The following is a 27,766-nucleotide window of genomic DNA, read 5'->3' as shown; positions in this document are numbered from 1 at the left end:
ACAAAAAAAAAAGTAACAATTTCTCTGATTTTTTAATAGATATTTTAAAATGAGGTATTTATGGTAGAAGAAAAGGTCCTGTCCACTTGAAAAATATGAGTTATTTGAGCTAGGAGTCTAAATCTTTGCCTTGGGAATATCAGACTTCTATGTGGGCAAAAATTTATTTCCCTGTGTTTAAGATTTATATTTCTTGTCAGCATCTGTCTGTTGTTCTCTGAATTAAAACTTCTTCCCTGTCTGTTTTGGTATGAAGGAACTTTTGGATTGTGGTGGAATTAGGTAAGCTGATGGTAGGAAGCCACAGCTGGCTAAGCAGGAAGAGAGCTGATGAAGAACAGCCACATGGAAAAAGAGATCTGGGAAGGTTCTCCATCAATGGCACTGATGGAAATTCTGCCCGTACAGCTTTTTATAGCTAGCACAACTTTTTGGCCTCTTGCATTCTGTCTTCGCACAGAAACCCCTCAGTCTTCAGTAGGTGCTATGTTATACAACCTCTGAGGTCAGGAGGAATCATGCTATGGCTGCCCTGTAGTTTGAAATACCCAGCAAGCAAACACTTCCTTTGGCCTGGACTCAAATCTAGCTGCTTTAAGTACCAGGTGAACCTGTAATGAGTAGCTTGTGATTACTACTGTCTGTCGTGAAGAGGTTCTTTTCCAAGTAGTTTTCATTCACCGCTAGGATATGTAACTGTGAAAGCAAGTACAGCAATTTCACGACCACAAGGCGCACCAGACTATAAGGCACACCCCCCCGGGTGTCGGCAAATTCGCAACTTTGTAGATCATATAAGGCGCACTGGACTGCAGGGCGCACTTTTTTTTGCCGCGAAGATCCATGCCGTGCGCAACAAAGTAACAAATTAGTAATGGAATCCCGCGATCGTGGAGTTTACTGGCAGGTGCACAATTTGGAAACATTTTTCATAGATCTGCTTAGGCTTTCAAAGGCAGCCCCAGGCGCCCTCCCTGTGCAGTGGGCCCTGGCACTCCCACCTGCCCCCGGTGGCGGCCATGCCAATCCCTCACTTGGCTCGGTGCTCCTACCGTACCGTTCCTCGCTGGGCTCGGCGCTCCCTGCTGTGCCTCCTCTCCCTCACTTGGCTCGGTGCTGCGACCATTGCCGCCCATCCCTCGCTGGGCTCGGCACTCCTGCCGTACCATTCCCCCTCATGGCTCCATTGTGCCGCCATGCTGTTCCCCCTCGCGGCTCCGTGGAGCAGGCCTGCCACCCGTCCCTCACTCGGCTCGACGGCACTGCCACCCTGCTGCCCATCCCTCGATGGGCTTGGCAGCGCCGCCACTTCTTGCCCCTTTCCCGTGGCCGTGGGGGCCGCGCCGACACTACCACTGCAGTCCCACGGCCGCAGGGACTGCGCCGCTGCTTTCCTGTGTCTGGCAGCGCTTTGCTCCCCCCGCGGCCAGCGGCGCTTTGCTCCCCTCGCGGCTGGCGTGCCCGGCATTGCTTCGCTCCCCTTGCGGCCAGTGGCTCCTTGTTGCCCCCTGCGCTGGGGCTGGAGCCGGCGCTGGCTCCCTCCCTCCCCACGCGGCTCCTGCTGGCCGTGGCCGCCTGCTCCCGCCCCACCCCCCACAACCCGGTGCTCCCGTGGCACCGCCCCCCCATTGCGGCTCACACTTCTCGGGTGGCAAATGTCACAACTTTGTACATCATATGAGGTACACTGTACTATAAGGCGCACTTCCGGGTTGGGGGGAAAATTTTAGTCAAAAGGGTGCGCCTTATAGTCGTGAAATTACTGTCAATAATTGAAACTAATTTCCATCTTCACTGAAGTTCACACTGCAGTCTTTATTACAGCCTGGGTGGGGAGGAGCAAAATAAATTAAAAACCTATTTAATCTGGCAATTACATAGCAAAATATATGCATGTATATGATTACTGTAGTGATAATTAGAAGGGTTTTCAAATCATTGGGCTGATGCCAATAAAAGCATTTTGACAAATCCTGCTAAATGTAATGCAGTTCCAAATCCATCGTACAATGCTACTGGAAAATTTCTGATAGGATAGGAAAGGTATTGCAGTTGAGTAATAGAATGCAATGTTGGTGTTCTTGTGTTCTTTGAATTTTCACAGTTTGGTTGGCAATAAGTGACTTCTTCGTTGTTCCTTGTCTTTTTCCTATTCATCTAAAGCAGTATTCTATAAATTTAATTAGGATATTTTGTAATGTTAAATTACTGCTTGGCTTCCATTTTATGAAGTCTGCAAATGGAAAAAGATGTATTTTTAAGTGAACCAAACTAGCAAATACTCGTTTGAAGACTGTAAAACAGATAACCTTTTGCATTTTGTTTTCATTTCAAACTTTTATATGTGAAATAGGTTTTGATGGACTTCACTGTAGCATATGCCATTCTTTATTTGTGCATACCAGCTTTATACAAGAACTGCCTGAAGATGGGAGTGAAAATGGTTACCCAGACACAATGGTTTTAGATGTAGGGCTACTCTGAGGAACAGTAAAAATAGATGGAACAGTAGCTCTGTTTACATCAAATAAACATTTAAAAAATATTCTAAGCTAAGTTTCTGTAGTGAGAAATCTTATGTAATCAATAAAAATCAACTCATGTGTTGGTAAGAGTATGTTCTTGCAAGAGGGAAAAAAATGGTGACCTGAGAAACTCAAGTTAATTGGTGACTATCTGGCTTCAGCTGGAAGACTGTGGGCTTTGTCAGGAAGGGTTGAGTGGCGCCTTCTCTGTGGAAGTGAGAATAGGTTCCTAACTGCATGTTTCTGTCTGCTTTCTTAGTTTTGCATGCATCACTTTCTTTTAGGAAAAAAAGAAAATCAATATTATTGTAATGACTAGCCTTCCTGTAAACATAAATGCTGTGCAGAGGGCTTCTGTTTCTGGCACAGGATAGAGACAGCTCTTCCTGCCAAATGTGGACTTATTTTCAGAGGTGATTTTGTATCCTGTTTCTCTGGTAAAGATACCAAAGACTTCTGCCTGTTTCTAGAAGCTACAGTGACAAAACTGGCTATGTTGCTGTGTTGCACAGGACTTTGGAGCTTAAGAAATTTGTGCTTCTTCATGTATACTAAGCATCTCTCTCAGTAATTTTTGCTTTTTCAGCATGTGCTAGAGCCTGTGTGTTATTGTTTTCGGCAGGGACTGAAGCTGGTATTTTATTCAGGAAGAAATGGTTATTTTGCCATACAAGTCCCATCTCTTCCTTCTCTCAGCCGTTCTCTAAAGTAAAAACACAACCTAACACCTGTATGAAGAGAACAGCAGTGACAAAGAATAAAAGGGAAAATGCCAGACACCAGAAGAGAAATAAAGGTGTCTTTTATGCTGTTACTAGTAGTCTATTTTCTTTCAGTTAAACATTGACACCCCTAGATTATATTCACTAGTTAATATTTGGCATTGCAGAAGTAAATTGAGTGACCTTTCAGGGGAACGATATAAGCTCTTGATCTTTCAGTTGAAGCATGTTGCTTAATAATTCTGGAAGCATTCAGCATTGCATCAGTACCAAATCAGAAGTGTTTTTAATTTTGTGTTCAGTTGCCATAAAATAAATTAGTTATCCTGGGAACACTGGGTTTTTTGCTGTAATACCCTGTACGTGTTGCTAATCCATCTTTATATATTGAATATTTATTCCTCTTTGCACTTCTACAGTTACATATTTAACTTGGAATTTGCTACTGTTTTTTCTATTTTAAAAATTATTCCAGTTTCATCTGTCATATTCAGACAAGGAGTCCCTGGAGAGGGAGCCTAGAGGTGAATCCCAGCAAGAAGTCTTAAGACGAGCAGCCAAGGACCTTCCTATCTATACACGGACAATGTCTGGAGGTAAATAGGTGTTGAGGAGACTGACAAAGGCAGGTGTCTTGATGCACTACTTCAACTAATTTAAAAAGAGTTTTCAAGGGTTTGGATTGAAGGAAAAGAGCAGTTTTCGTATTTCATAAAATAACAAAGTGGTCCAAGAACTTTAATTTAGCTAAATTTATTTAATGCAGCTACATTTATTCAGTGTACAAAGATTGTTGGGAAGTAAATGTCAGTGTACAATTTAGTATTTTAAAGTGTGTTGACAATGCCTTGCTTTTGTTTCAAATTGATATTAATAAGCTGCAGAAGAGGCTGTAGCAGTCATTAACTGCATAAATTTCTTTTATCAGAGGTTAAAAAATAATAAAAACAGAATCAGTCTGCATGTAATGTATATCTAGATAGATCACAGTAAGAAACTGTTACTGTTTTACTTGTTGATCATTCAGTTGCAAGAACAAAAGATCTTCCAAACTTAATCTAATCCTCGTCATATTGGCAGTTTTTGAAGGCTGACTAACTAAGCAAATCCAAGAGATAATCTCACATAATAAATTAAAGCTGTTGGAATAATAGCTTAAAATAGCTGTGTTGATTAATAGTCTTTAACGTTTTCCAGTCTAATGAGGGTTTTGTGGGTTTTGTTGGTTGGTTGCTTTGCAGAGCTAAAAGGCTTGGGAAAAAAAATATTAGTATGATTAGTAGAGATTGCAAAAACTGAGCTTTTTGGGTTCAGTCTGATCGATTCAGCATTGCAAGTAGTTGAAGAATGCTTCAGTATTTACAGCTGCTTCTGATCATGCTGAGGTGCTTTCCTAGGGGTTCTGCTGGGCTGAGCTGATAGTGTTTACTTTTGCACAGACTTCAGAAATCAAAATGTGTAACTGTACATTGAAATCTAATCTTGGAACTTTTTTCTTCAGCAATCAGATACTGTGACAGATGCCATCTTGTAAAACCAGATCGTTGCCATCACTGTTCAGTATGTGACAAGTAAGAATATTTTTTAAATAAGTGATTTTCTGAACTAATCCATTTTTCTTTCTTGGCAGAGAAGCTTTTATTTTTTATGAGTAGATTTTTCAGGCCTAATATTTTGTCAGACACACTTTTTTCCCCTTTAGATTTTGTTTTTAAGATTTAGTTTTCATTTATTTATTTCTGTGCAAGTCTATAGCTTAGTCTAATTCATTTCATGACTCCCTTGATGCCAGCATGGATTACATGGTCTTATACATTCTTTACATAATGATTTAAAGTTATAAATAGTAATAAAGAATTTTCCTTAAGAAAGTAACCAAAAATAGCTGATAAAAAATGTACTTCTTTTGTTAGAATCTGAATAAACATCACTACCCATCTCAATCTAATAATGATGTCACTTACATCTTACCTGAGGTAATAAATTAATGTATTTTTTTTTACTAGATAACTTGCAGGTTACTTTTGTTTAAAGGAAAAAAACAACCAAGCATTTTCCCATTTCTAACTGAAGCCATAAAATTAAGTTCTTATTTGTCTAGCACAAAAGGAAATTTATATCCATACTCTCCAGAAGACTGATTGCTTTCTAATTTAATCTTTCTTTTGGCTGTTCTCTCTGACCCTTCTCCAGTTAGCTTGGCTGTGTTTCTTCACTCTGGCCCCCCAGTGCTTTATATTTCTAACTTTGGGAGTGGACACTTCTTCAGAGGGTGATTTATTCTTAGCTTTAAGGCTGTTCCAGATATTCTTCAGCTGATCAATCATTCCAACACAACTGTGAGGTGGAGAAGACATTGTTTTGTCCAGGAAAGCAGTAGAGGCACTGAAAGAGAGACAGAGTTGAGGCAGGAAGGGCATCTTGGTTGTGTTGTATGGAATAGTGGTTGCAGTGTAAGATAGGAGCATAGTTACGTGTGTTTCTAGTGAAGAAAAATGGTGACTTGTTATCCCACAAAATGTGAGTGAAATTTGCAGAATGCAATTAGTTAACGTATTTTGTAGAATACCTTTGTTTTGTCCTTACCAAAATTTACTCGTTTCAGTCATATCTGGTTTTCTTGTAAATAATTTTTATTATTTATAATTAAATAAATTTTATTATTTTAAGAAAAATTATTATTAAATATTAAAATTTGCAAGTAATTAATTGCAAAAATTTTGGGGATTTTTCATACAAGGTAAGCTCTTGAAAACCTTGTCTATTTACATAGAAACATGTATATATTTCTATAAAAACAAACCGTGTCCTTGGAAATATATTTAGTTGTATGACTACATAATAATTGAATCAGCCCAGTTTCTAAGGTTCTGCCAGGAAATAAACAGTAGTTGAAAATCCTGTTAAGGGCCTAATGCTAAAGTTGACCAAATCCTATGGATTGCATTTTCTTAAATCATAAGTTCTTGACATATCAAATGTTTTCAGTTTGCCTTATCTGCCATTTCTGCAGTTCCCTTGTAGGTAAGCTGTATTATATGAATTTAAATAGATGTATTATTAAATAAATTGCATAACATATAGTAAATATGGATAATTTAAGTATGTAAATAATTTAAATCTGGCATGTAACTTTGCTTCTGACAATTTTTTTTTCTTTTGGCGATGCTTGGAATTCTGCTGGTGTTTTTTAAAGATGCATTTTGAAAATGGATCATCACTGCCCTTGGTGAGTGTACAATTAGTTTTCTTTTCTTACATTCTGGTCTGGTAAAATACATTTTTGTAGGGTCTGCCATGACAATGGTGCTTCAGCATTCCTCAATGTTTATGTGAGGTTACTGGTCTTGCCAAACTGTTGGAGTTGTTTACTGTATGTCCTCTTTTCCTAGTTGTGACATACAGAAAGAAGTTCAAGTATCATTTTTATTGGACTTTTGAGTTTGGTACCTCTTTATGTTTTTACAAGTATGGATGAAGTAGCCTTCTGATCAGTGAGAACTTCTTCTAAGTATTACATCTTTTCTTCATGGAGTTTCAATATTACTGTGCCTTAGTTGCATTGAAGGGTGAAGGTTTAAAATGAAAGGGCAAGGCTGTGCCCAGTTCCTTTTACTGAAGCTCCCAGGACAGCTGGAGTGGACTTGCTGGAAACACCGAAGTTAGCACTTTCAGTTTTATGGGTTGTTTTTTTCCATTCCTTCTCCCCTCTGCCTCCCACCCTCCCTCGTTTTGGTGCCCACAGTCAGTGCACACAGTGGTTTTGTTCTCCTGTCTTTTCTTAGTAGCCCTTAGAACCAGTGGATAGATAGGATGTATAATTAGTTTTATGTCAGTTTTTCAGGTGTATCTCACAAAAATAATGAAATATAATTGCTCAGTAAGGTCCAGGTTTAGAAGATTGAGTGGTACATGGCAGTTCCTCACCATATAAAACAATCAGAGAAGAATCCCCTAAGTTGGACAAACTGAATGATAGACCGTGCTATCAAATTTTAGGACAGAGGTGACTCTGTCCTGGGGCAGGAAGGGGTGTTGGGCTCCCCTTGTTTCTTTTGGTCCTGACTACAGTATCTGCCATAGTGTAATTTGATTTTAAGCATCTTACCTTATTTTGCATCTACATGGTAGATATAATTGAAAGAAATAGTTACCAGTGTGGGCAGAGGTTTTTTTTGCTGTAGGGTTAATCAGCATGTGAAAATTGATGATGTTCAGTGTTAGTAGTGTGCTTCCTAAAAAAAAAAAACCATCAATAACAACAACAAACAAGGCCACAACAAAGCAAACAGGTAAAACTATTGAATGCGGAATAAATTTCTTAGAACAAAAAAGACAGTTTCCTTTTTTTCAGCTTTTTAATAGCTACCTTGTTGAAAGCTCTAAGAAAAGCAGGAAACAGTTGCCAGGCTATTCCTGACAAAGTATCAGTGAAAAGTCTCTCTGTGATTATTAATATTCAGTACTATAAACACTTCTTAAAAGCTTTGTGATTTCTCTGGGATTTTTTTTGTGGTTTTCTGTCCTAAGACATTTCCATGAAAATGCCCTTCAGGTAAGCTTCAGTTTCAGAATAAAAATCCATTGTATCAAATAACAAATCATAAACAGTACTTAGGTTTTGTGTAAAGGGACAGCAAAATGTTATTTCACTAGGGCAGAAACTTCTAGAAAAACTCTTGTTTCCTTTCAGTAGCATTTGCTTACTATACATATTTGCACTCTTCTTAATCTAACAACATAAACATTAACAATTTTAGAGAGTATTTACACTGCTGGTTGGTTTCAATCTAATAAGTGATGGGTGCAAAAAATAAAAATACAGATGGAGAAAGTAGTGACAGATATGTAATACTTCTTGATGGAGAGATGTTCCGTTTGTACTCCAAGTAACAGAAATGCATTAGAAAAAGAGGTATTGTGCAGTTTTTCCTAATTTGAGCAGATGTTGACAGTTCCATGCTCACCCTAAGAGAAAGAACTATGTGGAAGAAACAAGAGTTCTGAAATACTGCAGAGGTGCTGATTAAGCTTTATAGTAAAGACCCATGTTCAAAGGTTCTTAGGGAAATACATGGCTATCTTGCCAACAAAAGTAAGTGTGCAGTTCAGTGCAATGGATGGGTTTTAGTCTCTTACCATTAGGTTCTGCTGAACACCATTAGGTTCTGCTTTGCTTTTCATGTTGTGATTTTTTTGGTGGGAGCAAGTTGGATGGAAGGAAGGGGGAAGGAACATATGATGCTTAGGGAGAGCAGGGAAACAGCAATGACAGCTATCTCGAATGTCATATTCTGCTAGGAGAAAGATTTCTGGAGAGAGGATGGGTAAAAAATAACCTATGGAAGGTAAGAAGCAGCTTCTGGTTGGCCGAGGTAATGAGAGGTTGTCGTGTCCTAGCACCAAGTCAGCTATCTGCTACTTTCTGAGAGGCTTTATTTTGGCTGGCTGTCCTGCACTGAGGGAAACGCTGTGATAAATGGAAATGTTTAACGCTAACTGCCCACTAACTACTCTGAAAGTTTTAAGTTTAGTCATTGTGTTTTCTAGTGTGCTGGTACTCACTGTTTACAGATGGAGCTGCAGGTGGGAATCCAGAGCCTTGAGGCATCGCCAAAAATACTGTTTGTATGCAACACTCTTAGTACTAACAAGGTGCATTTAGGAACACCTTAGGAATCATTCAAAACATCTCTCCTTACTTTTGAGTAATCCAAATAGCTAGCATCTCCTGGATTCTGTGGTGCATTTTGTTAACTGAGTTGCATCAACTTCAGTGCTTTGTAAATTACAGTAATTTCACAACTATAAAGCGCACCGGATTATAAGGCGCAACTCCGGAACTTGGCAAATTTCTGAACTTTGTCCATATATAAGGCGCACCGGACAATAAGACGCACTTCTTGGGTTTTTTTTGCAGCGAGGATCCGTGCGCAACGAAGTAATGAATTAGTAACAACCGTGCCAGCCATGCTGTCTTGGATTATGATACTGGATGTCATCGAAGTATCTGTTCTATCACTGTCTGTTGTGACCAGCTGGGGCAGTGATCCTTATCTCTGTGGGAGGTACTCTGCCAATGGGCCATCCACTGAAACCAGTAGGGCATTGTTCTTTATCTTTGCACCCCCCATCTTTCCTCCAGCGAGTCATTTTCTGCTAATGGCCCATTGAGTCCCACTGTGTGACTGATAAAATTACTTCATCCCATTGAGAGTTGCTCCAGCCAGGAGGGAGAGCCCAGCCTTTCTTACCTAGATAAAAACTGAAATTCTGGGACACCAAGTCATCCTCTTTTCCCTGGACTCCAGAGGAAAACCGGACTTTTTTTCCATATCATTGCTGGACTTTCGGAGGGAGGCTGCACCCTTCTACAAGGCCACTGCTTCAACTGAATCACATCTGTCACTGCAGGAGGACTGTAGTCACCATTTAATGGGACTGCTACCAACACCCTGACTGATGGGTGTCACCCTGATGGGGTATCAGGTTGTGCTCTGACTTTGTGTCTTAGTTTGGAGGGCAGGTGTCTGCTAAGAAGGGCAGGAGCCTCTCTTTGAAATGGAGAATGTAAACCCCCTCTCTCCAAATTATTATAATTTTGAAATCAAGGAGCTCTCAGGTAAAGATACGGGAATTAGGAATAACAGTTCTTTTCTAGGGAAATCAAAATAGAAATACAGTACTACAAAGAAACAAACTCCAAACCCTGACAAAGTCAGAGTACAACCTGACACCCCGTCAGGCAGGGTGTTGGTAGCAGTTTGATTAAATAGTGGCTGCAGTCTTCTTACAGTGACAGATGTGGTATAGTTTAAACAGTGATCTTGTAGAAGGTGCAGTTTCCTTCCAGAAGTCTAGTAGTGATGTGGAGAAATCTTGTTTTTTTCTAGAGCCCAGTAGAGAAGGGGCTACTTGGTGTCCTAGAATTTCAGTTTTTATCTAGGAAAGAAAGGGTGGGTTCTCCCCCCTGCCTGGAGCAACTCTCAATGGGATGAAGTAATTTTATCAGTCACACAGTGGGACTCAATGGGCCATTAGCAGAAGATAACTCCCTGGAGGAAGGATGGGTTGTGAAAAGATGAAGAACAATGCCCTACTGGTTTCAATTGATTGCCCATTAGCAGAGTATCTCCCACAGAGATAAGGATCACTGCCCCAGCTGGTCACAACAGATAGTGATAGAATAGATACTTTTGAGCACATCCTGTATTGTAACCCAAGACACTTTGTCAATGTTTGGGGTTTGTTTCTTTGTAGTACTGTATTTCTATCTTGATTTTCCTAATAAAGAACTGTTATTCCTGATTCCCATATCTTTGCCTGAGAGCCCCTTAATTTCAAAATTAGAATAATTTGGAGGGAGGGGGTTTACATTCTCCATTTCAAAGAGAGGCTCCTGCCTTTCTTAGCAGACACCTGTCCTCCAAACCAGGACACGTGCCAAGCCCCGCTGACCCGTGGCCCCGCGTGGTTGGGTCACAGCTCACACTTCCAGGTTGGCAAATTTCCGAACTTTGTCCATATATAAGGCACTCTGGAGTATAAGACGTACTTCTGAGTTCAGATCAAAATTTTAGTCAAAAGGGTGCGCCTTATAGTCATGAAATTACTGTACTTCTTTGCCTGGCATTTTCGGTAAACTAGCCCCTTGGACTGGAATGATGTATATTCTTTTTGTACTTGAAAATGGAGCGTTTAAAATGTTAGCTGTAATCTCAATTGTTATTCTGGACTGTACTGACTGTATGAATGTTTCACTGCAATAATATACCATTTTCTAGGCAATTTTTGGTATGGTTATCAGTTTTACTCTTTAAAATGTTAGACTTCAAATCTAACCACCATTCTTGAGGTTTAAGATTTGATGCTACATGCTCAAAACAGTACAATTACAAAACCTTGGTGTTTACTTTCTAGTCAGTCTTCTCATGAACTATTCTTTTCCCGTAAGACCTCTGCAGTCTGGGGCCTTGTCAAAATTGAAGGGAGCATATTAATTTATGCAAGTTTGTTTTGACATGTGTGCCACATGCCATCATACTAAACAATATTTAGAAGTAAATCTATCTTTGATTCAAGAAACTGTATCTTTGGGGAATAACATTTCACTTGATACTTTTCTCACATCAAACAGTGTCTTAAGAGCAGTTCAAAAATAAGTATGAAAGGAAAGTAGGATTATGATAGAAAACTTGAACCTGAATTGCTTGCAATTTATCATGGAATTGTCTACTTTGACATATTTAATGAAAAAACCTACTTCAATGTGGAGAATTTAATATTTGTTTTTTGATAAGAATAATGATGAGCTTAAAAATATATCTTCTTTTTCTTTCATTAGAACAATGTGTTGTGAGTGCTTAACTGTAGTTAATAGGAATGCTTTAGCTATTGCTGCATGTTTGGATGACAATGCTGAATTTAATATTTAGCAAGGTGTTAGGTTTTGTTGCAACAAAACGTAGAACAAACTGACCGAACTCACTACCCACCCTGAGAATGGGTAACAGTGATGTACAGTGAAAATTTCTTTGCTATTTTAAGATTTTACCCTTTTCTGATTAGCATGTCTTCTGCCATTAGCATCACTATCTCTTTAAACGAGAGTATAGTTGTGGTAACTTGCCCTGCACTTCTAGAAGCTAAAGTTGAGGCTCACCACACATTCTTTTGTTTTTGGAGGTTTTTTTGAGAATTATTTATCAATATACAAGTATCTTTATGGATGTAAGTCTTCTCTTAATTGACTGATCTTTCTGACAGCAGTATCAGGTTTTTTTAAGCTCATAAAAAGAGTTCTGTCAAGGTTAGTGCAGAGATAGCTTTGATTAGCTTCTCTATTCAACCAAATAAAACAGGAAGCAGTTCACCAATAAACTGCCCATGGGGAACATTCCAATATTTTTTAATTTGGCGGGTGTAATATCATTATATGTTTAATAGCATTCTTAAGTTCTAAAACATAATATATTGTCTCTAATGGAAAGCTACTATGGTACTAAATGCATCCTCATCATCATAGTGTATACTAGTTGCTCATTATCATGTATAAAAATCTTTACAAATGGGAGACAGGTGATCTTAAAGCCCATAAATGAAAATTATAAAATGAGATGTATTTTAGCATTTAGATGTATTTCTAATGTTTTATTCCCTGTCATGTTTCACTGATATGGAATGTTTTCTATTCCAGAGTAGCATTTCTCTCATTATTTTATGTAAATATAAATATTTTAGGAATCTCCTGTGAATGCTCTTATGCTTGAGAATCTTACTAAGAAGTTTTATGATATGAAAATTTTTAAGTATATAGTATGATTAATGAAGGAGGATCTGGATTAAATGAAAATGCTTTTATTCTCAAAAACTTCAATCAAATTTCAGTTCCTGGCTTGTTATTGTCCCACTTGACATGCAGTATGCCTAATGGTTTAATATGGATACTTACCTGCAAACTGAAAAAACAAGCTAACTGCAATCACATTTACATCAGATGTGCTGAGAACAAATTTCATACCGTAAGTCAAAATATCATTTCAGTAAGCTGCTGAAAGCAGTGTTACCCAGTAAAGTTCTTTGGGGTTTTTTGTGGTGGTGGTGATAGTGGTTTGATAATTGAAACTAAATCCGTTCCAGTATCTTAAGGCAGGAGAGACAGGTAGTAAAACTTGGTTTACATGCTGGCATGAATGTTTTTATAGTAAATAAGTTTAATTTAAATAGGATGAAGCAAAGAAAGCTTTCATGACATTTCATTTTGACGTTGTTTTTTGTTTGTTTTTATCAGGGTGAACAACTGTGTAGGATTCTCCAATTACAAATTTTTTCTTCTTTTCTTGGCTTACTCACTACTGTATTGCCTTTTCGTTGCTGCAACAGATTTGCAGTACTTTATAAAGTTTTGGACAGTAAGTACTCTGATCTACATACTGTCTTCAAGTGTGTGAAGTTACTGTTGTGCAAGAAATCTAAGATTCTAAGGGGACCTACAAAAAAGCAAAAGACAGAAATTTTTACAAGGACATGTATTGATAGGACAAGGAGAAATTGCTTTAAGCTGAAAGAGGGCAGATACTGATTAGGTATTAGGAAGAAATTCTTTACTGTGAGGGTGGTGAGGCACTGGAACAGGTTACCTAGAGAAGTTATCAATTCCCCATCCCTGGAAGTGTTCCAGGCCAGGTTGGATGGGGCTTTGGTGAAGTTGAAGGTGCCCCTGTCCATGGCAGGACATTGGGAACTACAGGATTGTTAAGGGTCCCTTCCAAGCAATCTGTTTTTCTAAGGCATTACATTGTAAACTACTATCTCCTAATCTCATGCACAAAAGTATAGCCTATATATACAATCATAGCCTTCATTTTTTTCTCATTATTCTTCTACAGAAAACACTTCAAAGTTCAGATCTAAATTTCAGAATCTTGCTCTCAGTATTTATAGTTTCCTAAGAAAGGGCCTGTTTCTTTAACTTAGATGCTGCCACCAACCTAATTGCATGGCTGTCTGTACATAGAAGGTGTATAATCTATTTATTGATACTCTTGTTGTGTGGTGTATTTGTCTGTGGGCTGAATTTGATTTGGCTGTATAGCGGATTATTAATAATCAAATGAAACAGCTATTTCCCCAATTCTCATGGCTATTTTTTTTAATTTTTAGAATGGCCTTCCTGATACTCAAGCCAAGTTCCACATCATGTTTTTATTCTTTGCTGCAGCTATGTTTTCTGTCAGTTTGTCTTCTCTCTTTGGGTATCACTGTTGGCTTGTCAGCAAGAATAAATCTACATTAGGTAAGTAGATTTAATGCTTCTGTGTTTGGCAGCAAAAAAAAAATAATAAATATATGCATGGGTGTAATGGAAGAAGTGGGCAATTCTACACAGGTTCCTTGGATCTTGGTTTGAAGACACACAAGTTATTCTGCTCACTGGAAATTTTGACTCTTTCTCTCTTGCCCAAAGGGCCAGGTTTATTAATAGACTTAATGTTCTTCTTCTCATTGCTTTCCACCCACAGTTTATTATCAGAAACTGAATAAACTTAAAAAATTAAAATTAAGATAAATTTCCAATAACTGTTAGATGGACTACTGCATGCTTGCACACATAATGTTTGAATGCATGTGTGTCTGATCACAAAACTTAATAAATAAAGTCCAAAAGACTCAAGTACCTGTTTTCTACTGCATGCTGGACTGGAATAATGCCAATTTGCAGTATAGTCACTAAAATTTCTAAATCTCGAAATGCTTTCCTGTTGATATAAGCTGATTTAAAGTAGGCCTATGCATTTACCTGTTTTTCCAGTTCTCTTTGCATTTGTTAATAATTATTGATGATTTTGGTGATTAATGGAAAATTTTGAAAATAGGTATCTGTATCAATAGAAGAAAGCTTGTTTACTTCAACATTTCCACTAGGATTTTTGAATTTATTCAGTGTTCTAACAAATCACTGACTTTGGACAATTTTTTACTGGTATTAATTTCTATCTAGGTATAAATACAGAAAGATGCTTATTTGAACAGAAATAAATTAGTGTTCTGTTGATAAACTGATCTTATAATTTTAGTGCAAAAATTTGTTCAGAGGTAATCATAAATGCATTGCACTTCTAATTCAACGTTTTGTGTTTTCAAAACAAATCCCATGCTTGGTAATATAACATGTTTCCTGCATACTTAAGTTACTCAAAAAGATCTGGGTGTCTCTTCCCATTTTACTTTGGGGAATTGCTCAATATGTGAAGCTTTAATGAAGTAAGTATAGATATAATGAAGAAAGCCTTAAAATAATGAAGCCATGATACCTTTAAGTGTGACTATGCTTAAATCATCCAGGGGGTTCTTTTCCTACCCTAATATTGCCATCTAAAAGGATGCCCCCACTTCCCTTCCCCCTTCTTTAAAACCCATTGTAGTTAAGGCACAGTGCCTGTGGAAGGTCATTTCCAGCAGTTCATAGCTGAGGTTTGACTGCAGAAGGGCAGTCTCAGCATGGTTCTGACATGATTTGTGGGAGCTGCACTGTCAGGACATCAGGACAGGGCCTGCCTGCTATGTATAGCCAATTAAGGGAATTAAATGGCTATCAGTCACTTGGTGGAAAGTGAATGAATTTTCTGCTTCAGGCACTTTACAACACTTGAAGCTATATTTAGCTCTCTTTTCCAGAAATTTAGGTTGGATGGCCAGGGGGAATAATCTAGGTCTATGAGCAAAGACATTTCTTGGTGAAGTGGTAAAAAACACACAGTATTTTCATACCCTAGTGTGTGAAAAGCTAGTCTTACTACTAAAGTAGATTAAGTTTTTCTTTTTTTCCCATTACTTTTTCTGTAGTAAACCCTTTGTTTTGGTTTTTCTTTTCTGAACACTGGTATAGTCACATGCTGAAATCTTCATACAAACATATCATGCCTTCTTAAAAACTGAGTTCCTCGCTCTTCATTTCCTTGATGAGAGAGGAGGGTGAAGGAGACTTCTACCCTTCCTCAGCCATTAGACTTGCTCCACATGCACAGTGCCACTGACTTTGGCTTCCAAGAGTGCACTCCCTCTCTTTTTCAGTCATTTGACAGTACAGCCTTTCCTCTTGGGTGATGGTACCCAAGTGAAAGTGCCTAAGTACTGGTGAGAGACTTCAACATGCTAACCTGCCAAGAGGTCTAATTAATCTTTTTCTTTTAAGAGGTATTCAGAGCTCCCATATTTCGTCACAGAACAGATAAAAATGGCTTTAGCCTGGGCTTCAGCAAAAACCTAAGGCAGGTGTTTGGTGATGAGAAGAAATACTGGCTGCTGCCTGTGTTTTCAAGGTATGCTGTTCCCAATGCTTCATTGGTTTAAACTGCTGAATAATCAGGTCCAGAGAGTCTGGGGGGTGGTTAGCTTTTTGAAATAAGATGTAGTAATACTTTAATAAAAGAAGTTCTTCAAACTTGAGAGATTTTGGTATGTATGACACTAATTCTGAATTTTTCAGTTTAGGGGATGGTTGCTCCTTTCCAACTTGCCTTGTTAATCAGGATCCTGAGCAAGCTTCCACACCTGGTGGACTTAATTCAACATCCAAAAAGTAATCTGCTTTTTGTTACCCATTTCAAATAGTTGATTTTTTTTTCCTGTGCACATATAAACAGAATGATGTATAATATACTTAAAAGTGGTAAGCAAATTAAGAGTATCATTGTAATAAATTTAAGTCGTATTTTAACAGTTAAGCTGCAAATCAGGTAATCCTCAGATTTATATTTAAATTTATGGAAATGAGGTGTGGTGGTTTTTTTCCTGTGATGTGCTTTGTCTCAGTTCATTGGCATCCCTGAATTTTTCACACCTGCCTATCAATCAGTATCGACAGTATTCTTTGTGCATACATATGAGATTGTTAGTCAGTCTGCCTGTGATATAAATCTATTCCCCTGCATGGCTTTTGGGGGACCCCTGCTTTTTATTGTATGGTGAAAGCTGCTTCATAGAAAGGAAATCATCCCTGATGGCACTTGGGACAAAGCACAGGAAGCTGAATACTAAGTGTTTCTTCTGCTGATAGTAGAACATGTTTTATTAATTCTTATCCTTCATGGACATGACGTCTTTAAAGAAAAGCATGCATATTCTCCTTTAAATAAATTCATATTGCATCGTTGTTGAAACATTTATGTAATGTAGAGCATGATAAGCATAGTGAATATGTGGCTAAGAAATGATAATGGAATCATACTGACAATCTTCTGTTCATAAAAGAAATATATGACATTTCAGCTAGCTGTTTACTGATATTTTATCTTACCCCAGCATTTTGTAGCTTACTCTAGGAAAGAGATTTTGGACATGTTCTCTCCACTATTTATCTTGTCAAGTTTTTTGTAGTGAAGAAGAATATAGGTAAGAGTGCATTTGGGGCTGAAGTACATGTATTAATATAAAGTATTATATTATATTATATTAATACATGTCAAATTAAAAATCCCTGTGCTTTTTAGATTCTGCTTGCACTTGTGACAAGTACAGTGTAATGTATGTAATGATAAAAAAGTAGTGATTCATCAGACAAGAAGCAAGGTGAGGTAAGGAAAATACTGCGTATGACAAACTGTAACGTGTGGTAAGATGATGAAAAACTACTGCAGTTCACTAATGTTCTTTTTATTGGCACTACAGTGAGAACCATCTGTTTCCTGCAAAGCCCTTGTGTGATTCCCAGAGCCACCTACTTACAGATACACCAACTTGGTCAGAAACAGCTGCAAAGGCTGAAAAGGGCAAAGTTGGTAAGGAGTTGATTTATGCTGCAATGATTTGTGTTATACAAACTAGTTTTGGAGGGTATGGTGTAACAATGACCACAGTCACGTGGTTTGTACTCATTAACCAAAATTCATGAAGATTTTTTTTAAATACATGCTTGTAGGAAGTTCCATGTGTCAAGCTGCTGTGCCTTTCCCAGTTAAACCTGACCAAGGGATATCAGAACACTGATACTAGTAGGTGCTATTTTTTTTTTTAAGCTAGGCCTTATAGCACCTTTGATAGCAAGTTGCTTATAAAAGAGGTGACAGCTATTTGCAGCTAGTGAAAAGCTATGTAATAGACACAGGATAGGACTACACTTGGTAATAGAGTAATGACATTAAAAGGATTGTTAATTCAGGGTAGTATTATTTACTGAAATAGACATGAGACTTCTTTCTGTGGGAATATTGTTTTTTGTCTTTTAAGGTATGAGCAATCCTGCATTAACCATGGAAAATGAAACCTAATTTCCCTTAAAAGAACCATCTGAACATGTAAGGAAAGGTATGTTAATATCCTCTACATTAAATATTTTATTCAATGATTCCTTACCATTTGAAGAATGCACAAAAGAAAATTACTAAAACACTTCCTATTTTTTTTCTTCAATTAATTTTTTTACTACACGTAGTAACACATGAATTCATAGTTTTAAACTAAACCTCCTACTTCATGATGTATCATGTTTGCAAATTAGTTTGATCTTCATACTTATTGGTTTTTAGGTAATATCCAATATATTATTATTATTATTATTATTATTATCATTATTATTATTATTCCCTTTCTTTAGAAAGATACTTAAATTGTGAGTATTCAAGCTGTTCAGCCAATATTTGTAACGTTAAGTTTGAAAATTAGGCTATTCTTAACACTTTATGCAAAGATCTAGCTTTGTCTGCTAAAACAGGTAAAAGTCTATCAAATGATGAAGAAAAAAGGATTTAATCTAATATATAAGCTATTAGTGTCTTGCTCTGAGTCAGGTACTGAGCTACATCCTATTTAATAGTAAAAATGTGCTGCTAACTGAAGACCAAAGGTGTCCATATGACTTCCTGAGCGTTTAATCACCTGCTGTCAAAAACAGCTGAGATTTTCTTGATTTCTTGCATTAATATCTTGCAACACGGACTTCTCAGAAAGCAGGTTTGAGAAGCAACTAGTAAATTCTGTTAGGTACATAACAGGAGTTGACCTTTACCCTCGGCTGTGGAGAATAAACACAATCATTCATACTTGAATGTAGTTAACTCCACCAAAATTTATGGAATTAAATTATTGTATTTAAAACGGCAGCCCTAAGAATTTCTGCATACCAAATAATTGGTATGGAAGAGTTGTTCCAGCCAGGCGATTTCTTCTCTGCTGTTGGAAGCACCTTTTCAGTCATCCTGAAAAAGTGTCTCAAGTGAAAGTCCTTCATTTTTGTGTGATAAGACTTTTGGACATGCTCTCATGGCTGTGAGGCTGCTCATGGTCCCTCATGGACGAAATGAAAGGCATGGAAAGTCATCAGGGAACTGCAGTGGTTGTTACTAGACCTGTCAGGAATGGTATTGCACTGTCAAGGGAGATTATAAAAGTAGTAGGTGTGCAGATACCAACAGATGGGCCCTTAGCTTGAACCAGAAAGTTCCCAGAAGCTCAGTTTGGTTCAGAAGAGAAATTTAAAAACCTCTTGGCCCTTACATTCTGGTTTTGTGTTCAGAGATGATGACACAGAAGATACAGTTCCAGATATAGGTACATCTGCAAAGTTGATGGTGATGTGAAGTGTTAGAGGTGTTGAAAATGTGGGTGTCAGATGAAGAGAGTTAAAGAGATGAGTGAAGGAAACTCAGTGTCTGCAATTTTCACTGCTCTGTGTATGATATTATAATAGAATATAAACCACTCATTTCCATCCTTTTGTTCAAAATGTAAAATGCTGCATTTCTGCACTGTTTAATCCATCAGTCTTTTCAACAAAACAACAGCTTCTGGAAAATACTAAATTACTTACCTTCAGTTAGTTTAATGTCTTACTTGTCGTCACTAATCAAGAGTAAAATACTGGAGACAGACTTTGAAGAAATAGATTCTTGGATTATTAAAGAAAAAGTCTTAGAACTTTATTTACTTAAGTAATAGTTTTTAAACATTAATCTTTCTTTGAAGAGTGTGCACAATCAAACATAGTCTGTGACTGTTCTAAAGAGGTTAAAAGTGGATGGGTTTTACCATCAGTTTAGCTTGATAAATATCTTGTGCTCTTTGTAAATTATCTTCTTCTTTTAGTCCAGTCTGAGAATGAGTTGTGTTTGCTGATTACTTCACTCGGTGGGGTTTGGGGGCTTTGTTTGGTGTTTTTTGTTTTTGGAAGCATTCGTTTTGAAACTTGGATTTTTAAAGAGAAACTACTTTCAGAGGAGGTTATGTTCCAAAGAGTAAGTCTAAAGTCATATGAAGGGGCTCCTGGAAGTTGGTTTTTCCTCTCTTGGGTTCATGCACTTTCAGAAGGGTAGTAAGGGCTGGTAATTCTCTGACATGAACATAAGCACCAGATTGGTTGTTTGCTTAGCTCTGAGATACTTCTATGTGGCAGTTAAAACTTTCTGGAGAAGTAACAAAAAAGATAGGTTACTGTTCACATATATGTGACATACAGTTGCTGCAATAAGAGCCCTTATATGAAAACTTCTTTTAGCTACTTTGCATTTAACTTCATTACATTCTTGTCAATATATGAGTTATATTTGTTCCTAGGGATTGAGTAGAATACTTTTAATAGAGCTGCTGAAGTCACCACAACAAAACCAAGTAATTTCATCGTAGATACGAAAAATCCAGCCTGTAGCCCCTGCCAATGTGTCAGAATTAGAATTTCTGTCCCACTGAAGGATCTGTTCAATATCCTGTATCCTATAATCCTTCATATTTCAGCAGAGGACTAATTACTGAAAGTGCCAGATATAGTTTACACTAATGTAATAGAGAATTGTTTTTTAATTATGTTGGTATCTGGAAGTACTGTAAAAATAGCTCATGTCATTTTATAAACTGGTGCCCTGCTTGCTGTGTAGTCAGTACTTATCACTGTCATCCTGAAGTAGATTAATAACATATCTGTGAACAGCCTTATTGAGTTCCTCTTCAGGGTGGGATTTTTATTCTGCTGTTAGTCACTTTCCTCTTCAAGTTTGTTGCAATAAGATAATGTAAAAGTATTCTTTGATTCAAATAATGTATTTTGTGATTAATATTCTATTCCAGTTTAAGAACAAGCTGTTGTTGGAAGGAAGATCCATTCTTCCAAATATCAGCCCTGTTGGCCAGCTGCTCCTGTCTGCTCCTCTATGGATGTGCTCAGAAAACAAACTGACAGATGATTTGCTGTCTCCATGTCACTGCTTGAAACATGAAACTAAACATACTACTTTTGAACAATATAAAGGATGTTTCAACTTAAAATTACTGGGTTTGAGTGGTGAAGGATGATTGAGTACAAAAAAGTGGAAAAAAGAAGAGTATGCGTTTACAATTGTAAAATTTCAATGGCTGGTTTTATTTTGATATTCAGCACAAGAAAATGTGATCTCCTTACTATCAGTTCATGTTCTTGGCTGGTTTTGAAAATTCACCTTTTAATTCAAATTGTTGTAAGTAGTTGATTTTAAAATCACATATTTTGCACTACTGGCTTTATGAATAGGGAGAACAGCAGGTGTTGATTAGGAATAGTTCAGTGGCTTGGTGGGCTATATTTTCTTTTGAGCCCTTGATAAGCAATTTTTGACGCTAAGAAGATAAAAATTATGTGTGTGACTATTTTTGAGACATTTATTTGGAAAACGTTATTGTAAAAGCTCTGTTTTCCCTGAGATCTGCACTACCAATAGTACGAAAAGTTGTTGAGAGGGAAGAAAATCCATTGGTTAATTGAATGCTACGGTGGGCCACTGCTCAGTGATGTGATAAAAAGCCTGTGTTCAGATGGGTAATAAGTAAATGAAACCAGCCAGCTGGGGATTTTGATGGGATTTTATTGTCCCATTTGGAGCTCTTATTTAGGAAGCTTTGATCCAAAAGGCTTTTTACCAACCTTTGTTAATTACTGAAGGCCACTGTCTTTCAAACTCCTAATTTCCTATTAATCAATATTTGTCTCAGATTTCTTTTTTCACTTTTTCTTCAAGACACTGCCTTTCTTACTGCATAACTTAATGAATACCATATACTATTATAACTTCTGATATTTGCATTTACAGGATAATGGACTTTCGATTGCAATACCAAAAAGCCAAGCTGCTGCACATAGGAAATCCCATTCAATTAAGTTAGGAGCTAGCAGCTTTCTTAGGATCAGTTTACTGACCAGAATAAAAGAGGCATTTTTGGCTTTCAAAGTCAAGGAAGTTTCAGCAACACAAATCTAATTGTCTTGTGCCTTTTGTATACACTACATTTATGGTATCAGTGTTTACATTTAAATGCAGATTTCTGTTCTGAAAACAACTTTGGGAGGAACTTAGTTATGCTTTCTAGGGGGCTAGATAAAAAGTTAAAAAAGAAAAATGAAAACCTCTCAGATTATGCTGAGTTTGGCTGAAAAAGGAAAGTGCTTCTATTATCAAACCTGAGTTACTTAGTAGGTTGGTTAACACTGTAAAGGTGCCAGTCATTTGTTTAGGAAACTGGCAGCAAGACTAAGTGATATAATTCTGAAAGCAAGGTATGCTATCATTAACTCTTCTACCAGCAGGTGACTTCAAAATTTGTCTTTCTTGGGTTTTAAGTGATAGCTGGTGTAGTAAATTGTGTTTTTTTCTCTAGTGAGGGAAAATGTATTTATTTTACTTTTCTCTTTAATCTAAAAATTTTACCAGCCTGAAAACATCTATTTATTGCCAGAAGTGCCAGAGTGTGGATCCCTTGATGTAGAGCACCTTTTTTAAACTAGCATGAAGGTAGCATACAGTTTACATGATGCCTGCAGAGATCTAGTTACCAAAAGATTTTTTGCAGCTCTTTATTCAGTGTTGTTCTGTCAGCTTACCTCATATTCATGTTTGTTTAAAGGCGAACTTGTCAAGGGATAAGGGGGAGAGGGAAAATATATTTTTTAACACTTCAGGTTCTCTATCTGTAGAGTCTTGTTTTTTATGCAGTTATTCAGAGGGTGGTTTGTCATGGAGCATGCATTTAAAAATGCTGAGTAGAAAGTTGAAATTCAGCTTCAGTGTATCTTGCGCCATATTTTTATGTAAAAACAAAAAAATTTCTTCCCAGCAAAACACATCATGGAAGTGGGTCTATCTAATACAGATGTCAGTCTCTCTGTGTCCAGGGCTCTGAGATCTTTCAGTAAGGCTGGGGATCAAAGTAGAGAAAGGAGAGGAATAAAGGATCAAGAAATCCTGGCTTCTCTATGTCTCAGAAGTCTCACTTGGAAAGCACAATCGCCCTAAATAATCTGCAGTTTTGTTGCAGCCAGAAGCTGTCCCCCTCACAGAAAACTGATGGAGGCATGGAAAACAGACACTGATGAAGGGAGGAGAATGGGAAAGAAAGGATGGTAGCTCAGTGGTAAATATTGAGGAGATCTGTGCATGAGGGCTGTAGCTACATTTGGATGGGCATGAGCTGTGTCTCCATGAAGAGCACCGTCAGCAGGCTTTGAGGGTTCCTGGCAGTTCTCACTGTGTAGAGTATGGACAAAATCGAGCTAGTCATGCTCCAGGTATAATTTCTGGTGATATGACTGTACTCTTGGCTTTAAACTTTCTAATACTTTCTATAACAAAGTGAAAATTCTCTTTTTGACATACTGACCGTTGTCAGTGTTACAATGCATGCAGGAGAATTCGCGAAGAAGTCAGGGTAGCAAGAATGCAATGTTGTTTGTCTGCTTACACTGATTCTCCTGTCCTTTATATTCTTGCTAGGCACTTTACTACAGCCTTTTGTGTAATTTCTGTATTTTTTTAATGAGTGCTTTTTACCTACTGTACAGTTACTAATCTACTTTTTTGCTAAAAAGAAGATAATATCCCTGATATTAGTCTAGAGGTATGACTGCATTTCAGGCTTTAGTGGAAGCTGGATGAGTTCTGCAGACTCCTCAGATGGGCCTGAGTCCCAAATGACAACAGAGTTAAATTTATTTTGTATATATGTAAACAGTCATATGAACCATAGCTCCCTATATGTGTAAGAAATTTCTTTTATTTGTAGGTTAGAACAAATCCAAAACATCTCAGAATCCAGAAGTAGTCCACATATACTCTATATCAGTAGATGTACTGGTGATGGAATACTCAAAGTCTTCACAGAGAACTATTTTTGTTAAGAAAATGGAACACAATCTTTGTGAGCAGTTAAGATACAGCTGCTGTTATGCACTTTAATTCTTTAACTGGAGAGAAAAAAGACTGTCCAGTTTAGGTTACAGACTGAAAGTTCTTTAGTAGACTATGGCTGGGCAGGTAATGAATGAAACAAAATCAGAGTGGCAAAGGTTGGAAGGGACCACCACTGGGGTTATCTGCTCCCTGCTCAAGCAGAATCATCCTAGAGCACATTGCACAGTATGAAATACAGATGTTCTTGAGTATCTCTTGTGAGCGACACTTCAGAAAGGAAACAAGTTTTTTTCAGTGTGTGGAATGCTGTAGCTGTTTTTCATCATTATTTGGACTGAGAGTTCTTCCCCTGGTTCGGTTGACTGGTGTGTGGAGGGGTGGGAGGAAATATATTTCGACATAAATTTAGTGTATAACTTTGCCACTTGTAAATGTATTGCTCACATAAATAAATGCTTCATGTTCAGCATGCCATGTACGTAGTAGTCATTGACACGCTACCATTAGTTTCACTGATGGTGTACCTGATCAGAACATCATCTCTACTAGGGCTTCACTACCAACATAGTTGCTGTAAATGTCCCCCCTCACCTCTTCAACAGGAGTCTTGGACTTCTATAGCTGCATTTCCCTTCTCCAAGGTTCACCTCACAACACACTGACACTGAAAGAGGTTGAGAAGGAACCAGGTCTCCTATTATCTTTCGTGAGTGAAAAACTCCGTGCCTTCATGCTGGCAGAGCAAAGCTGCACACCTTTGAGTACTTTTGCTGGTCAAAAAGGTGGAATTTTGTCTCCCCAAAAAGGGTGGGGAGGGAAGGAGGGGGTGTCTTAAACCCCCTGTACTTTAGAGAAGTGAGATGGTACAGGAAAGATGGGTACTAGCCAGGATTGTCACCCACAGCAGCTTTACTTCATGAGGGTTCTCCAGTCCCTGCCAGGCCAGATTCTTCACACCTTCCTGACTTTCCCCTCTTTCCTAACAGACTTCCTTAGGAAAGTGCTAGATCCATCTCCTGTGCAGAAAGGAGTGAGACTGTTGGCTCAGGGACCTCTAAATCTGCAGAACAGTTATGTAAAGATGAAAGTAGCTCTTACCTCTTCCACTTCAGACATAACCAGCAGTATATGGTCCAAGCTCATCCTGTTTTTAAAACCCTTCCAAAAATAATGGTATTGAACTGGACACAAACATTCTCATCCAAAACAAGATATTTTTTTTTAAAAGTGTTGCTATGCAGTGGGGGTGGTGGGATGTCTCTATTGCTACTTCATTTCCATCTATCACCTGCTTATCAGTGACCTTGTAGCAGGATGGGAAAAGCAGCAGCCTTCTGGGATGAAACTTTGAGCAAGTGACATCTGACATAATCTAAGGAAAGCCTTGCCATGTTCCCCCAGCAGTTTTTCAATTGTTCCCTCTTTAAATTTTTTATCATCTTTTTCTCTTCTTCCCTTCTTAGATTAAAAGTGTTCAACTGTGAAATGCACATTCACTACTTATGTTCATGATATTATTCGCCCTCTCAAAGCTGATTCTCGCTAAGTAATTCCTTCATTTCTCTAAGTTGTCACCACTTGCTGAGTGAAATACAGTAACTCAGTCATCCTGATATCCAGTACTTGAAGCACTGATCACATCCTTCATCCCAGATCACTGTAATCTCAGGCAGAGGGTCCCAATAGTTTGAGTGCAGCAGTTGGAAGAGTTGTGCCATGAGCTATCTTCCCTTTCTCCCCACTGCATGCTCTTAGTTTAACTGATTGGCATAACTGGAACAGACCCAACACTTCCTGACAGTCATCACTTTATGAAGTCACTTTCCTTTTTTTTTTTTTTAAATCTGAAAATAGAATAGTTCTTAGTTCACTTAAGAAAGAGCTCCTGTTATAAAGGCAAAAATAGACAATACACACTTACAATCTGGACAACAGGAACTTGTTTCCAGTTATTTTCTCTGTCACATCAAGACGTTTAACTGGTCAGTATTTCAAATAGATACAATAGTAAAAACCAGCAGCTTCATATGAAACACTTTCATAGACGCTACAGCTACTGCCCAGAGCATCCAGAGGGACAAGAATGAAGCTCAGCTATTATATCATGAGAAGAAAGGGTATTGCCAATGCAACCCCACTCTGCTTCCCTGTCCCACAAAAGATGAAGCACATTTTCTGTAACACAGCTTAAAAAAGTTCATCTGCTGCCAATTTCTACCTGATACACAGAGAAGGGAAAAGGCTTCCCTTTCTCCAGTTCTCCTTCACATTATCCAACACAGTTAACTGAGTCAAGTGTCTTAGGAGCACAGGAAAGAGCACTCTTGGCCAAGACAATTCTACTTCAACAGAGGCAGGAAATAGTATCCGTGGCGGCAGAAGGACACCATCCTCTGCAGAAATCAAATCTTCACAGCTGGCATGAATGGGTAGATTTATTCCCAACCCAAGACTGCTAAAATAATGCAGGAGAATCATCCTCATTTCAGTACTTGTGTGAAGTAGTGCAAGAGGGAAATAAACACCAAATAAGCACCCTCATGGAAGAGGGAAATAAAACAATCTCCCATTAACCAAGCAAGGTGCACTAAACATCAGATATACCAGGAGAATAATTTCATGGTATGAATAGAAAAGTACACAGAGATAACTGATTTTACTCTATTTAAAAATCAGGATTTATTCTTTGTGAGGTTTTGTTCAAACTCAACAATTTTAAGTAGTTAGAAAAATACCCACAATTCTACTGGAGGCTTTTGGCTTTCTTTGCCATCACTGACATGGTGGTATAAAATAAAAATATTGAGAAGTCTGTTTCATTTAAAATTCCACTTACAGTAATTTCACGATTATAAGCCGCACCATTTTGACTAAAATTTTGCTTCCAACCCGAAATGCGGCTTACACTCAGGAGCAGCCAATATATGGAAAAAACTCTGAAATTTCAAAACCCAGAAGTGCGAGCCAAGGTGCCGAGCCGAGCACCTGCCAGTAAAACCCGGGATTGCGCGATTGTTACACATTGGTTACTCTGTTGCACGGCGGGTGGAGGTGGGCTCCGTGCTGGCAGCGCGGGGGGGGGAAGGCGGGGGATCCCTCCTGCCCACCCTGCGGTGGGGGGGGAGGCGGGGGCTCCGTGCCTCCCTCCCGCTGCCCCTGCGGGTGAGGGTGGGCTCCATGCCTCCCTTCCACTGCTGCCGTGGGTGTGAGCAGGCTCCGTGCCTCCCTCCCACTGCTGCAGTGGGTGTGAGTGGGCTCCGTGCCTCCCTCCCCCTCCTGCCGCAGGTGAAGGCGGGCTCCGTGCCTCCCTCCCACCAGCACCACAGGGCAGCGTCGGGCCAGGGCGAGCGATCCCACGATTCCATTACTAATTTGTTACTTTGTTGCACGCGGGTCCTCCCTGCAAACGAAAATGCGGCTTATAATCAGGTGCGGCTTATACATGGACAAAGACCTAAACATTGGGTGCGACTCGTAATCATGAAATTACTGTAATTATTTTACAGGTTAATGAACTGCAATGAACCCACACCATTCTAAATCCATTGACATGTGAATATTAAACTTCTAGGGAAGTTCTAAAAACTGCTTCAGTATAGAAGTGTTTTCTTTCAGTGCATATTGGTTTGAGTCATTGATTAATTCAAGGTTGAAAAACCAATTGGGAATTTAAAACAGAACTTATGTCCAGTTTGTTTTTACATTCCTAATCTGATCTTCCTTCACTAAGGATAAGTCTTTCTTATACCAGAATTTGCTAGGCATCTCAGGGACCTGGGGTGCCCAAAGGCAGGTCCTAAGAGTAAAAATCAAAGCAAAGATGGCATTGAGTAACTTGGCCTTTTCATGTCCTTTTTAAGTTAGTCTCCTGCCC

General features: G+C 38.3%; 1 protein-coding gene across 3 annotated transcripts in view; it reads left to right on the top strand.

Moving 5' to 3' along the window:
* ZDHHC2 (zinc finger DHHC-type palmitoyltransferase 2) overlaps window positions 1-24,361 on the top strand; it is a 40,299-nt gene extending 15,938 nt beyond the window's left edge. For all 3 annotated transcript variants that reach the window (XM_033060301.2, XM_033060304.2, XM_033060303.2), the window contains 10 exons: window positions 3,723-3,843; window positions 4,749-4,818; window positions 6,444-6,476; window positions 13,038-13,158; window positions 13,910-14,042; window positions 15,942-16,068; window positions 16,236-16,328; window positions 17,417-17,526; window positions 17,975-18,052; window positions 20,804-24,361. In XM_033060301.2, coding sequence (XP_032916192.1) covers window positions 3,723-3,843; window positions 4,749-4,818; window positions 6,444-6,476; window positions 13,038-13,158; window positions 13,910-14,042; window positions 15,942-16,068; window positions 16,236-16,328; window positions 17,417-17,526; window positions 17,975-18,015 — 849 coding nt within the window. In that variant the 3' untranslated portion in view covers window positions 18,016-18,052; window positions 20,804-24,361. The remainder of the gene's footprint in view (window positions 1-3,722; window positions 3,844-4,748; window positions 4,819-6,443; window positions 6,477-13,037; window positions 13,159-13,909; window positions 14,043-15,941; window positions 16,069-16,235; window positions 16,329-17,416; window positions 17,527-17,974; window positions 18,053-20,803) is intronic.
* Window positions 24,362-27,766: the final 3,405 nt, after the last annotated feature.

This window comes from Catharus ustulatus, chromosome 5, assembly GCF_009819885.2.
Source record: "Catharus ustulatus isolate bCatUst1 chromosome 5, bCatUst1.pri.v2, whole genome shotgun sequence".
In the NCBI taxonomy this organism is placed as follows: domain Eukaryota; kingdom Metazoa; phylum Chordata; class Aves; order Passeriformes; family Turdidae; genus Catharus; species Catharus ustulatus.
This window is presented reverse-complemented; position numbering and strand designations above follow the sequence as displayed.